This window comes from Humulus lupulus, chromosome 7 (assembly GCF_963169125.1).
Source record: "Humulus lupulus chromosome 7, drHumLupu1.1, whole genome shotgun sequence".
In the NCBI taxonomy this organism is placed as follows: domain Eukaryota; kingdom Viridiplantae; phylum Streptophyta; class Magnoliopsida; order Rosales; family Cannabaceae; genus Humulus; species Humulus lupulus.
This window is the reverse complement of record NC_084799.1, coordinates 192,500,161-192,514,066: the sequence shown is the minus strand read 5'-3', so window position 1 is coordinate 192,514,066 and position 13,906 is coordinate 192,500,161. Positions and strand designations below refer to the sequence as shown.

Genomic DNA, 13,906 nt, shown 5'->3' with positions numbered 1-13,906 from the left:
ATAAAATATTTTATGGCTTACAAATTAAAGACTCGTAAAACAAAGATGAGAACACCTAAAAATACTAGAAATTAACATTATCTAAATGTGAAAGGATGACAAATATATCATCCAAAATGCCCTTATCAAGTCCCCATCATCAAATTTTCCCTTGTCTCCCCACTGTCGAATCTCTCAACCCTACAAAAGCCCAAACCAAAACCCCTACTCTTCAACCCCGTCTTTGGATCTCGCCTTGCGTTCCATATAAACCCAACCTCGAGCCTTCAAAACCTCAACCCATAAATTTAAATTTTCTAAATTTTTCTTTTGTTTTTATTTTTTGGATTTGAATAAAATTTTAAAAAGAAATTAAATTCGTTTCTAATTTTTTTTTAATGTAAAATGATTCTTTTTAATTTAATTATTCTTTAATATAAAATAATCAATCAAAGATATGGTCACATATGTTCATGTTGGCAGATAACGATATGCAACTAACAGAATTGTGCATTTGCTAACAGATTGGTGGTTTGTGAGATTTTCCCACTAAAAAAAAAATATTGGATGTTAAGTGTAACAAATGTAAATATAATGGAGTTTTGCTGCCAATTATTCTTTAAGCATGCATGCGTCTTAAGTCCTTGGTTAATAAATGACTTTATTTTATTGTGTTGTATCTTATTTAAATAACTGTACATGTTGTGTTTTAATTTTATATATTATAACTTTTATTCTTTAATCTAAATATTATGTTTTAAGAATGTTGTTTTAAATCACAAGTCTTTGATGAATTTTTGAGTAATTTATTTTAACTTAATTAAAGTAACAAACTTTTTCAGATTGGTTCAATCCTCCCTCCCAAAATGAATAACCCTAACTTCAGTAGTGCATAGGATTTTAATTTGAATCTATGTTCCTTTTTTTTTTTTTTTGAATCTATATGGATGCGTATCTTTGTACTGCTTGGTATACATTTACAATATGAGTGTCAAAGTTTCTCACTCTAGTTCACACGTGTCACGAGTGCTAAAGGTCTCTTTGATTTGTTATCTTTATGTTTAGAGAATTGTTAAGGGCACTACGAGTGCCTAGTGCCCAAGTAAGTGGCATTTTGCTATTGGTGCAATTCAATATTGAGTCCCACTTATTTGAATTTAATAAGGATTATGAGATATCGCTAACTAATCATGAGGCGACACCTCATATGAGATTGGACACCTTAAGGTGTCAAATAGCAACACTCTTGTGTTTATCTACTCGAAGCCTTTTCTGCAGAACTTTTATTCCAAAAATAATATAATAAAGCTATAGAATGTCTAATGGATGAACAATGGTGAAAGTATATAATGGAACAATAACTTATTAATAAGTTGTAAAATGGATGACATGATATATAGAATAGCATTTCATATTGTAACAATTTTATGACTAAACAAGAAAGAAGATCGTTTACTTGATCCGACGGTATCTTATTCCATTGGAACTAATAAGAATAGTTCAAGTTGAGGAGGAAATTAAACAATGTTTTTGCTTCTTTTATTTTATGATATATGTCACAAATAGATCTTAATTAATAGTAGTATTTAGGTGGGTACCCTATTATTTTCTTATTTTTTGCTAAATCTGGATCATCCTCTTCAGGAATAGGCTCATCCCACTCCAAATATTTGGTGGTGTTATTAGAAGGAGCTGTATGAGTCCACACAGGAGAGATTTGACCAACTTTCATATCATATTCCAACCAACCATCGACACCACCTTCCCTTTGTTGTGTGAAATAGACACAATCAGCCTTACAACCTACGTTCTCAGCACAAACCAAAATACAACAATCACTACCCACAAACAATGTCATCTCATCAAGACTCTTCATTTTGATCAAAGAAAGATCATCCAAACAAAGCTTATAAACCTCAACATCATCGAAAACTCTATCTTCTTTTCCAAAAACAAGAAATACAAGCAGAACTTCACCCTTGGATTCTATCAAACACTCTCTAAAACCCTTACAAAGCACGGAGGGAATGGCTCTTCCTTTTCCGAAACCAGTGATTTCAAAACCACCCTGTCCTTCATCAGAGATGTCGACCACGTGCTCGATCACCACAAGAGTTCCTTGGGAACTCAAAGCATAGAACTTTCCATTGACTCCAATTGCGTTTGTGAAACGCATGAACGGCTGCCTATGATCATATTTTCGGTTTTGAAAGTGTTCTTCATGTGGATCAACAGACGTACAATCTTTTTTAATCCATTCATTTGAATCAGCTCGTTCACCTCTCAGCCAATAAAACATGAAAGCCGGAGATGAAATCCCGGTCACAACCATCATGGCACAACTTTTGTTAGAATTATAATCAGAAGGCGAAGACCAAATCGCGGCACATTTGAAAGGAACACGGTCCTCTAAATCTGGAACCTTCTTACCATATGAATCTGAAAAAATTGGATCGACAACATAAAGTTGAGATGTCGGAACCACCCGTCGCGCCACTAAATGACCGTAGCAACAACCCCAAAAGTGTTGCCAAGGGTATTGTCTCGGTCCCCACTTCTTTACGTACCAACTGTAGTAGTATTTTTCTTCGCTCTTGCAGCAGAGCTGCGGCCATGGCAGGGAGAGGTAGAAAACGCAATCCGGTGACCAAAAAAAGCACGGCAACGCCAACGAGAGGAGCGGTGACTCGGAAGAAAGGTCCGACATCCTCTGATGTTGGAAAAAAAACGAAGTCTATGGATGAGTTACTGGGTATCGAGGCGGCTGAATTTTCCGATGATCCAGAGGATTTTATTCTCGATTCTCAGGCAACTGAAAGGATGTTACAACAGCAGTCGGAGATTCGGCAGACTTTTTCTGCATTGTTATCCAAATCTGTGAAGAACAAAGGTATTTCTGCTACCCCTATTTCTCCTTCTTTTCAGCCGGAGCTTGATGGTGAGGTCCCTGTTCAGAAGGTTGATTCGGAAGTTGACCAGTGTTCAAGAACTGTCCGTATTGATGAAGCAGACATTGAAGATGAGGTAAATTTCTGGAACTCATCGGTGGTTTGTTGGGTTTTAGGTGCTAATCCACCTGTTCAAGTTATGGAGGGGTTCTTCAGGCGTGTTTGGAAGAACTTAGGAGTTGATAAGGTTGGATTGCTGAAACATGGTCTATATATTGTTCGGTTTGCATCTATGGAAAGTAGAGATAATGTTCTCGCCAGGGGTTACCATTTCTTTGATAAAAAGCCTCTGATGATAAAAGCTTGGGACTCAAATGTCTGTTTTCTGAAAGAGGATATTCGTTCTGTGCCGGTTTGGATTCAAGTTCATAATCTGGATTTGAAGTATTGGGGCACTCGTTCCTTGTTTAAGATCATCAGTCAATTGGGTCAACCTATCAGAGAAGATATGGCCACAAAAAACAGGGATCGTCTTCAATTTGCTCGTGTTCTGGTGGAAGTTAAGGTTTCTCAAGATTTCCCATCTTTCATTCAGTTTGTTAATGAAAAAGATGAAGAGATTCGACTGGAAATTCATTATGAATGGAAACCATCAGTGTGTTCAGTATGTAAAAGTCTGGGTCATGATGATTCGGAGTGCCGTAAACATAAGCAATCTAAACTTCCGGAGAAAAATGCTCCTGTGTGGCAGGTTAAGTCTCTGAATGTTGCTCCTGAGCATGGGGTTTTAGAAGGTCAGAAGTCAAATGCTAAGGAGAGCTCTGTTGTTGCTCAGGTGAAGTCTAAATCAGTAACTGAAGGTTTTCAGCCAGCTTCTAAAATTAGCCAGGTCTATTCTAAGCCAGAGCTTCCTGTTAAGCTTGGTAACTCTTTTGACATGCTGAAAGATAATGTGGAGGCTCTCAAATTCGGTCAAATTTTGTGTGATATGAGTACTAATACAGTGGGAGGGGGAGTTCCTCCGCTTGTTCATGGATAGACTACTTTGTTGGAATGTGAGGGGTTTGAATAAGTTGGTGAAGCAACAAGAAGTTAAGTCGTTTTTTATCAATAAACAAGTTGGCCTGGTTTGTTTACTGGAGACTAAATTGAAGGGGCCTAGTCTTGGGCACATGTATATGTCTTTATTCCAGGGGTGGTGCATCACTTCTAATCTAGCTGCTCATCCTGGGGGCAGAATTGTTATAGCTTGGAAACATGAGTCTTTTGTCTTATCTGTTTTGGATTGCACAGCTCAAAGCATTCATTGTTTTATTCAGCCGAAGAGGAGTATTGGTTTTCATATCACATTTGTGTATGCTTCCAATAGCTCTATTGAGAGAAGACAGTTATGGGACTCCTTGAAGATTTATAAAGGAAGTATTTCTGGAGCTTGGGTGATGTTGGGAGATTTTAATGCTACTTTAAATGGTGATGTGAGAATTTCTGTGAGAGGTCATAAATTAGGCTGTAATGATTTCAAGTCTTGTTTGGATTTTTGTGAGGTTAGAGATATCAAATGTTCTGGGAATTTTTTCACTTGGAATAATAAACAAAACGGGGATGAGAGAATCTATGCAAAGTTGGACAGAGTGCTGGCTAATTCTGGTTGGGTGTCCTCTTACCCAACAGCTGAAGCTATTTTTCTGCCTGAAGGAGATTTTGATCATAGTCCGATTTTGTTATCTGTTTTTCAGGAGGTGGCGGGCGGAAAAAAACCTTTCCGTTATTTTGATATGTGGAGTTCTGCCCCTAATTATCGAGAAAGAGTTAATAATAGCTGGAGTAAGATGGTTTATGGCACTCCTATGTTTACAGTTGTTCAAAAGCTGAAGCGCTTAAAACTTATTTTTAAGGAAATGAATCGTGAGTATTTTGGAGATCTCCCAGCTCAAGTTTTACGGTCCAAACTTCATATGCTTGCTCTTCAAGGAGCTCTTCAATTGGATCCTTTGAACATAGGATTAATTAATGAAGAGGTTACTGCTCGGATCAATTTTAGAAAGTGTCAGGATAGCTATTTGGCCTTTTTGAAACAAAAAGCTAAAATTAATTGGCTGAAGGAAGGAGATGATAATACTAGTTTGTTTCATCAAAGTCTTAAGCAAAGAAGATCAGCCAATACTGTTTTTGCTGTGCAGGATATGCATGGCCATTGGGTGGATACTAAAGATGGAGTTTCCGAAGCTTTTCTTTCCTTTTATCAGAAGTTGTTGGGCTCTAGTTTGCATAACAGGAGGAAGGTTTCTCAATCTGTAGTTAATATGGGCCCGTTAGTTTCTTCAGATCAGCAGCATCAACTTCTTCTTGATTTTACTTGTGAAGATGTCAAAAGAGCTATTTTTTCTATTCCGAATCATAAAGCTCCGGGTCCGGATGGTTATGGGAGTGGTTTCTACAAGACTAATTGGGAAATTGTTGGGGAGGATGTTAGTAGGGCAGTCCTTTCTTTCCTTCACTCGAGTCTTTTGCTCAAGGAGATTAACAACACTACTATCACGCTTATTCCTAAAACTCAATGTCCTAACTCTGTTAATGATTTTCGACCTATCTCTTGTTGTAACGTTTTGTATAAGGCAGCTGCCAAGTTGATTGGTGAACGTCTGAGATGTATTCTGCCTGACTTAATTGCTCAGAACCAGGGGGGGTTTGTTCATGGGCGGCTAATTGCTCATAATATCATGATTTGCCAGGACTTAGTTCGTCATTATGGTAGGAAGACTAAGCATCCTAGTTGCATGTTCAAAGTGGATTTGCGGAAGGCTTATGATACAGTAGATTGGGACTTTTTACAAGAAATGCTGCTGGCTCTAAATTTCCCTGCCAAATTCGTTAGCTTGATTATGACGTGTGTGCGCACACCTCGGTACTCTCTGTTATTAGGTGGTTCCATTCATGGTTTTTTTGAGGCTAAGCGCGGGTTAAGACAGGGAGACCCTCTTTCTCCTCTTCTTTTTGTCATTTGTATGGAATACTTATCCCGCATTTTAGCTAAAGTTGCTTGTAAGCAGGACTTTCATTTCCATCACAGATGTTCAGATCTCAAGCTTACTCACTTGTGCTTCGCGGATGATCTCGTTCTGTTCTATAGGGGTGATATCATTTCAGTTCTGCGCCTGCTTCAAGGTTTTAAGCGTTTTTCTGTCTCTTCTGGTTTGCAAGCGAATGAGACCAAATCGGCTTTTTACTGTCATGGCATGGCTGAAGAGGATATGATGCGTATTCATCTTGCGTCGGGGTTCAATAAAAGCCAGCTCCCTTTTCGTTATCTTGGTATTCCTATCTACTCTAAGCATCTCAGTAAGGCTGATTGCTCTGTTTTGGCTGAGAAAATGGTGCATAAAATTCGTATTTGGAGTTCTCGGCACATATCTCTTGCTGGTAGGCTGACCCTTGTGAATGCTGTTTTGCTGTCTATTCAAGCTTACTAGGCTCAAGTTATGATCCTCCCAAGGGCTCTTCTTGAGGAAATTGTTCAAATCTGCCGTAATTTTTTGTGGCATGGGACTGCTGAATTTCTTGGTCCTGGTTCTGTTGCTTGGGACTCAGTTTGTAAGAGGAGGTTAGATGGAGGTCTTGGTGTGAAGGATATCTTTTTATGGAACTTAGCTGCTATGGGAAAACATGTTTGGCACATTTCCATGAATAAAGAGAGCTTTTGGGTGAAATGGATTCATGTTGTTTATCTCAAGGGCCTTGAGTGGTGGGAGTACTCGGCTACAGCTGATAGTAGCTGGTATTGGAGGCAGGTGGTGAGAGTTAAAGACCTCATAAAAATCTTTTTGTCCAAGAACAGTTTTGAGCAAACCCATTTCTCTATTGCTGATCTTTATAATGTTCTAAATCATAAGCAGCAGACCAGATTTTCATAAGATGCAATTTGGCTCAGGGGTATTACTCCTAAGCATAGATTTTTCATGTGGCTCTATCTGTTAAGGAGATTGAAAACCAAAGATCGTCTCCAAAAGTTTGGAGTGAGTCTTGATCCTTTGTGCTCCATTTGTGGTTTGAAGGAAGAATCTCATAATCATTTGTTCTTTGATTGCTGGTATAGCTCTCATTGTATTCAAATCGTTCTGTCTTGGTTGTCTATTACGACCCGGCATTGTTCAGTTGAAGGCATTTTCAAGTGGATCAAAAGAAGCAAGCTTAGCAAATTCAGGAAATTAGTCTACTGGTCTATTCTAGCTAGTTTTGTTTATCATATTTGGAAAGTTAGAAATTTAGCTTTATGGGAGGGATTAGTTTGGACTATTCAGCACACCATTTGCTTGACTAAAAAGGCTGTTTATAATAGGATTTTTTATTCTTGTTTAGCAGGGGTTAAACCTGTTGATTTAGATTGGTTTCTTAGTTTGTTTTGAAACTGTAACTCTGCTCTGAGGAGCTGTTGTTTTCTTGATTTTTTGTTGAATGAACTGACTTTCTTACCAAAAAAAAAAAAAAACTGTAGTAGTAGCAATATTTGGGAAATGACATACTGCAGGACTGAGGGTTGATATCGTTTCGATTGTACTCACGATCCGATTCGCTTAGCCAATTATTAGAAGGTTCTGGTTGACGAGGATTAATATTGGAGTGACGCTTGTTTGTATGTGATCTCCATGACTTTATTACGCTCCCAAAGTTGATGGTTGTCATCAGAGACGAGTGCTTCTGTAAGTGTTTGATGAGACGCTGTGGAAGATTTGGCCATGATGACGAGTTTTCGTTATTGAGATCGTTTTTGTTACGAGCTGAAGCTTTCTTCTTGGTCTTCATTGTTTCGTGTTGTATTTGATTATGGAGCTGATTAGAAAGTAGGTCAAACATTCAAATATATATAACACATCTAAGACGTGGCGTCCAAGATCCATATCACTTTTTTTCTTATATGTTTTCCTTGTTGTCCAAGGACAATAGCTAGATTTATTTTATTCTGGGACTGTATTTGATTAAGTTTTATTGTTATGTTGAGAGATTGACAAAATGATTATATTTCAAGTGTATGCGAATCTCGACCAGATGTGCAGATGGACTATATATTTATACATAGTCAACGATTCTGTTTTTATCATGCGTTGACTTAAATGAGCTTGAAGTACACGTTTTTTAAAAGTCAGACGAGATTAGCAAATATATAATTATTGGAACGACTACAACAACGTATCCATTTATTTTGCAACACTGGTGCAATTTTTTTCTATTTCGGTATCTGGATAGATATAATTCTAATTTTTTTTATATGACGGTGTACATTATAGGTATTTAGAATATCCTGCAAATTTTCAAGATATTCTAAATAGTTTATAGTACCAAAACAGGGTCTAAACTGCCTATTGCACGCGTGCCTATTTTTTTTGTGTACGCGTGTAAAATTTGACAGTTTGAACTATGTTTTCGGCTTCGTAAACTATTCAGAATTTCTTGAAAATTTGCAGGATATTCTAAATACCTACAATGTACACTGTCATATAAATTTTTTTGGGATTATATCTATCCAGGTGCCGAAATAGAAAAATGATGCACCGATGTTGCAAAAGAAAGATGCGTTGTAGTCGCTCCCTATAATTATTTTCCGATTGAAAAAACTATTAATTTTATGTGGTTATTACCAAAGTCACAAATTCTTCTTCTTTTGAAAGGACATATTATTCTTCTTTGTCACATTTATTAATCTGCAAGGTATGTTAGGTAAAATTTTTGATCCAATAAGCCAATATATTTATATTAGATTTATAGGCTTATTCTATTTTGATGAGCTCTCTTGTATTTCATTGTATTTCCCTTTCGTTATTTTGTTATTAGTTTGTTAGGATATTATTGGTCATATACTGACCTATACTTGATAGTTACGATCTTTATTCTCTTTTAGCTTATAACTTTGTTATATATAGGCCTTAGTTATTAGATTTTTTTTTCATTCAATTCAGATCAATGAAAACACTCACTTTTCTTCTTTTACTCATTCCGCGTTATGGTATCAGAGACAGGTTGATAAGTTTCATTGACTATTCGACTTCTTCTCCGATCATCTTCCTGCTTGTCGTGCTTCTTTCTCCGGCAACGTAGCGTTTTTCGATTCTTCAGAACCTGTGTTTTGTTTGGTTCAACTCATCACGATTTAACCAGTTTCTCAAGATCTTCTTGAATTGGTTTTCTCCTCTGTTCTTCTATATTTCTTGATCTCCTTTATTCGATTTTTCTTGTCTATTATGTTGTTTTCAATATACCAAATATGTCGATTGGTGGCCATCCTCCGTCATCAACTTCCCAAGCTGATGACAATGTCTCCTCAGCTGTGGATGAATCGCAGAATCCAATTGGACAAACTAACCGGAATTCTCAGACTACTCACTCAAGACAACCTCTTGTATATCCAGCTGACCCTTATTACCTTCATCATGTTGACAACTCCGGTAGCGTTTTGGTCTCTCAACTTCTCACAGGCCAGAACAACTACCCTTCTTGGAGCAGAGCGATGAAGCTCTCAATATCAGTCAAGAACAAAATGGGGTTTCTCGATGGATCTATTCCCAAACCTTCATCCACAGATGTGTCTCTCTACAACGCCTGGGTTCGTTACAACAACATGTTAATTTCTTGGATCCTAAACTCTGTTTCTCAAGAAATTTCAGGAAGTATCCTATATGATGAATCTGCGGCAATGATTTGGCAAGCTCTTAGAGTTAGGTTTCAGCGTCGAAATGGACCATACATACTGAATCTAAGGAAAGAATCAATGAGCCTTAAGCAAGATGTGCAAGTAGTGAGCATGTACTATACAAGGCTAAAAACAATTTGGGAAAGAATTATAGACCAAGTTGTACATGTAACAACTGTACGTGTGGTGGAGTTAAGAAATTACAGGAGCACTACCACGTGGAGTACTTCATGTCATTCCTCATGGGTCTCAAAGATTCATACTCCCAAGTTTATGGAAACATTCTTCACATGGATCCATTTCTAGATCTTAGCCGAGCCTTTCATTTGGTTACCCAAGAAGAGAACCAGCGTGGAGATACCACATCTGATCCTACACCTTCCATGGACTTTGCTCTTCAAAATGATAAGTCATCATCTTCAAGATCTACATCCGTTGCATCTAAACAGTACCCTCCAAGAAAGAACCGTCATCTTTGCACTCATTGTAATGTTCTTGGACATACAATTGAGAAGTGTTACAAGCTACATGGTTACCCTCCTGGATATAATAAGACAAAGGCACCTAAAGATGTTGTTGCAAATCAATTTCAAACCAGTGATGATATCAACAAACACACCAATGACACTCCTACTTTTCTTCCTCAATTAACATCAACTCAGTATCAACAATTACTCAATCTTTTGGCTGCTCAAAATTTTGGTATGACTCCTTCAGAAGACACCTCTTCAACGGCTAATGAAGGTATAATTTTATCCATTAATTCATCTCTACCTTTTGTTGATTCATGGATTTTGGACTTTGGAGCAACACGACACATTTGCTCCAATGCAAAGCTTTTCAATTTATTTGTCCTATAAATCCAACTAAACTTATCTTACCAAATAATGAAAATTTATTAGTTCATCATAGTGGATCTATTGTCATTTCTACTAACCTTGTTCTTGCTGATGTCCTTTATGTTCCCTTTTCTTTAGTACAATATTATATGAGTAAGTCCTTTAACAACACTTGGTTCCATTTCCATTTGTTTCACTTCTGATTATTTCTATATACAGGATATGCTAAGCCAAAGGATGATTGGCACGAGTAAAATAAAAAATGGACTCTACATATTGGATAAGCAATCATCTAAGCATATTGTACTTTCCATTTCAGCAGATACTTGGCATTCAAGATTAGGGAATTTATCTCATAAAAGATGAGATATGTTAAGCTCTACTTTACATTGTAACACTTCTTCTCTACACAAACATTCACCTTGTTATATCCGTCCAAAGGAAAAACAAAAGAAATTATCTTTTCCAAATAATAATCATTTTTATTCTCATGTGTTTGATCTAGTTCATTGTGATATCTAGGGTCCCTATCATATACCATCCTACTCCCGTCATAAATATTCTTTTACTTTAGTGGATGATTGTTCTCGATTTACATGAATCTATTTGCTTAAAAAAAAATCCGATGCACTCATCATCATACCACAGTTTTTATCTCTTATTCAGGCTCAATTTAACAATATTCTTAAGAGTTTTAGATCAGACAATGTACCTGAACTTGCATTCACTGATTTATTCTCTCAAAAGGGCATATTTCATTAATTTAATTGTGTAGAGACCCCTGAACAAAATGCCATTGCAGAAAGAAAACACCGACATTTATTAAATGTTGCACATGCACTTTATTTTCAAGCTAATTTGCCCATTAAGTTTTGGACTAACTTTGTATTGACTACTGCCTACTTAATCAACAGAATTCCTACAACTATTTTGAAGCATAAAACTCCTTTTGAAATGATGTACAATAAATCTCCTGAGTATAGCCATTTGAGAACTTTTGGCTACTTAGTGTTTGCCTCTACTCTCATTGCTCATAGAACAAAATTCGATTGTAGAGCACATACTTGCATTTTTATAAGATATCCTCAAGGTGTTACAGGATATAGAATTTATGATTTAATAATACTAAAGAGTTTTTTATATCTAGAAATGTTATTTTTCATGAAAATGTTTTTCCATTTCAAGAACTCAATGCATCTAATCTTCATACTGATCCTTATACTAATATTGTTTACCCTCTGTTAAAATTGCTAACACTCCAATAATAGATTATGATGTTAACAACTATTATGCTACTCCTTCTAACAATCACTTGTAGCATTTAGATGATCAACACAATCAACTTCTTAAAGAAAATAACAATTCAGTTGATACTTATGTTATTCCTCCAGATTCTACTTCTTTGGATACACCTACTCCCACAACAGATGAATCTCAAACTCATATAAGGGTGCTCTAATCGTGTCTCCAAGTCACCACCTTATCTTAGAGATTTTGAATGACAGTTCATACAGCAACTTACCTCCTCTACTCCTTATCCTATTCAAAATTTTATGTCTTTCTCTAACTTCTCTCATTCTCACAAGGCTTTTATTTGTGCAGTTTCCACTCATCCTGAACCAGAGTCTTATAAGCAAGTTGTCTTACAAAATTCCTGGGTTCATGCTATGACAACTGAACTGCAAGCTCTACAAGCCAATAATACTTGGTCTATTGTGTCACTTCCACTTAACAAGAAACCAATTGGGTGTCGTTGGGTTTACAAAATCAAGCTCAACAGTGATGGCTCTATTGAACGTTATGAAACCCGTTTGGTAGCTCAAGGTTTCTCCTAAGAAGAAGGCTTAGACTTCTTTGACACTTTCTCACTAGTGGCAAAGATGGTCAGATTCAAGCTTCTCCTTGCCATTTCCACTATTAAGCAGTGGCATACCCTACAACTTATATAAATAACGCTTTTCTAAATGGTGACTTAGATGAGGAAGTATAAATGTCTCTTCCACAAGGTGTCAATGTTTCTCAATCTTCTTGTGCAGGTTCTCCTCTTGTTTGTAAGATGCACAAATCCATTTATGGGCTTTGGAAATCCTGTAGGAAATGGTACAAGAAGTTATCTGATGCTCTCATTGCAGATGGGTTCCAACAGTCACAAGCAGATCATACACTTTTCACTAGAGGCAAAGATAATACTTTCATCGCTCTCTTAGTCTACATTGATGATATAGTCCTCATTGGGACCAACCTCAATGAGCTTCAATGTTTTCAAGAGTCTCTTCATAGCCAATTTAAACTCAAGGCACTTGGCACGCTCAAATACTTCCTTGGTTTTGAAATTGCTTGCTCAAAATCTAGTCTCTTCCTCTCTCAATGCAAGTACACACTTCAGTTACTTGAAGACCCGCGCTATCTTGGAAGCAAACCAATCAAAACCCCAATGGACCCAAGGTTGAAGCTCAATGACCAACACTGTGACCTTCTTTCTGATCCTTCCCATTACAGGAAACTTGTTGGTCATCTTCTGTACTTGACCCTCTCCAGACCTGACATCACATACTATGTCCACACTCTTAGCCAATTCATGGCCACTCCACATACAACACATCTCCAAGATGCACATCATCTTCTAAGATATTTCAAGGGTCGACCTGGTCAAGGACTTCTCTATTCCTCTTCTTCTTCTTCTCTTCATCTCAGGGGTTTTTCAGATTCAGATTGGGCTTCCTGCTCGGTTACTAGGCGATCAACTACAGGCTTTTGCATCTTCTTAGGAGATTGTTTAGTTTCTTGGTGCACAAAGAAACAACCTAAAATTTCTAAAAGCTCTGTAGAGGCTGAATATCGTGTCTTAGCTTCCACTGCCAGTGAGATTACATGGATTCAATACCTTTTCAAAGACCTTCAAATTCTCTCATCTACACTAGCCTTTATCTACTATGGTAACCAGTTAGCTATTCACATAGCTAATAACCCTACTTTCCATGACAGAACCAAGCATATAGAGCTTGATTGTCACTTTATTAGAGACAAAGTCAAGAACTACTCCATTCGATTGATTCCTGTCAGCAGCAGGCTGCAACTAGCCAATGCACTCACAAAGGAATTGTCTTCCACCACTCTCCATTTTCACATCAGTAAGATGGCTGTACATGATATATACAGTCCATCTTAAGGGGAGGATATTATATTTATAGGTTTATTCTATTTTGATCAGCTCTTTTGTATTTCACTGTATTTCCCTTTTGTTATTTTGTTATTAGTTTGTTACAATATTATTTGTCTTATGCTAACATTTACTAGTTAGTTAGGATCTTTATTCTCTTATAGCTTATTACTTTGTTATATATAGGCCTTAGTTATTAGATTATTTTTTTATTCAATTCAGATCAATGAAAACACTTTCTTCTTTCACCCATTCCACATTAATTTATTTAGTATGAAAACCAATCAACAAATCAGTCAGCTATTATTATCCTTGATATATATTATATAGTAATTTTACCCAGGCTGGGAGTTTAACC

General features: G+C 36.9%; 1 protein-coding gene across 1 annotated transcript; it reads left to right on the top strand.

Moving 5' to 3' along the window:
• Positions 1 to 12,378: 12,378 nt before the first annotated feature.
• LOC133792494 (uncharacterized mitochondrial protein AtMg00810-like) lies at positions 12,379 to 13,557 on the top strand. The gene has a single exon (XM_062230403.1). The coding sequence runs from the start codon at positions 12,379 to 12,381 to the stop codon at positions 13,555 to 13,557; it is 1,179 nt and encodes a 392-aa protein (XP_062086387.1).
• Positions 13,558 to 13,906: the final 349 nt, after the last annotated feature.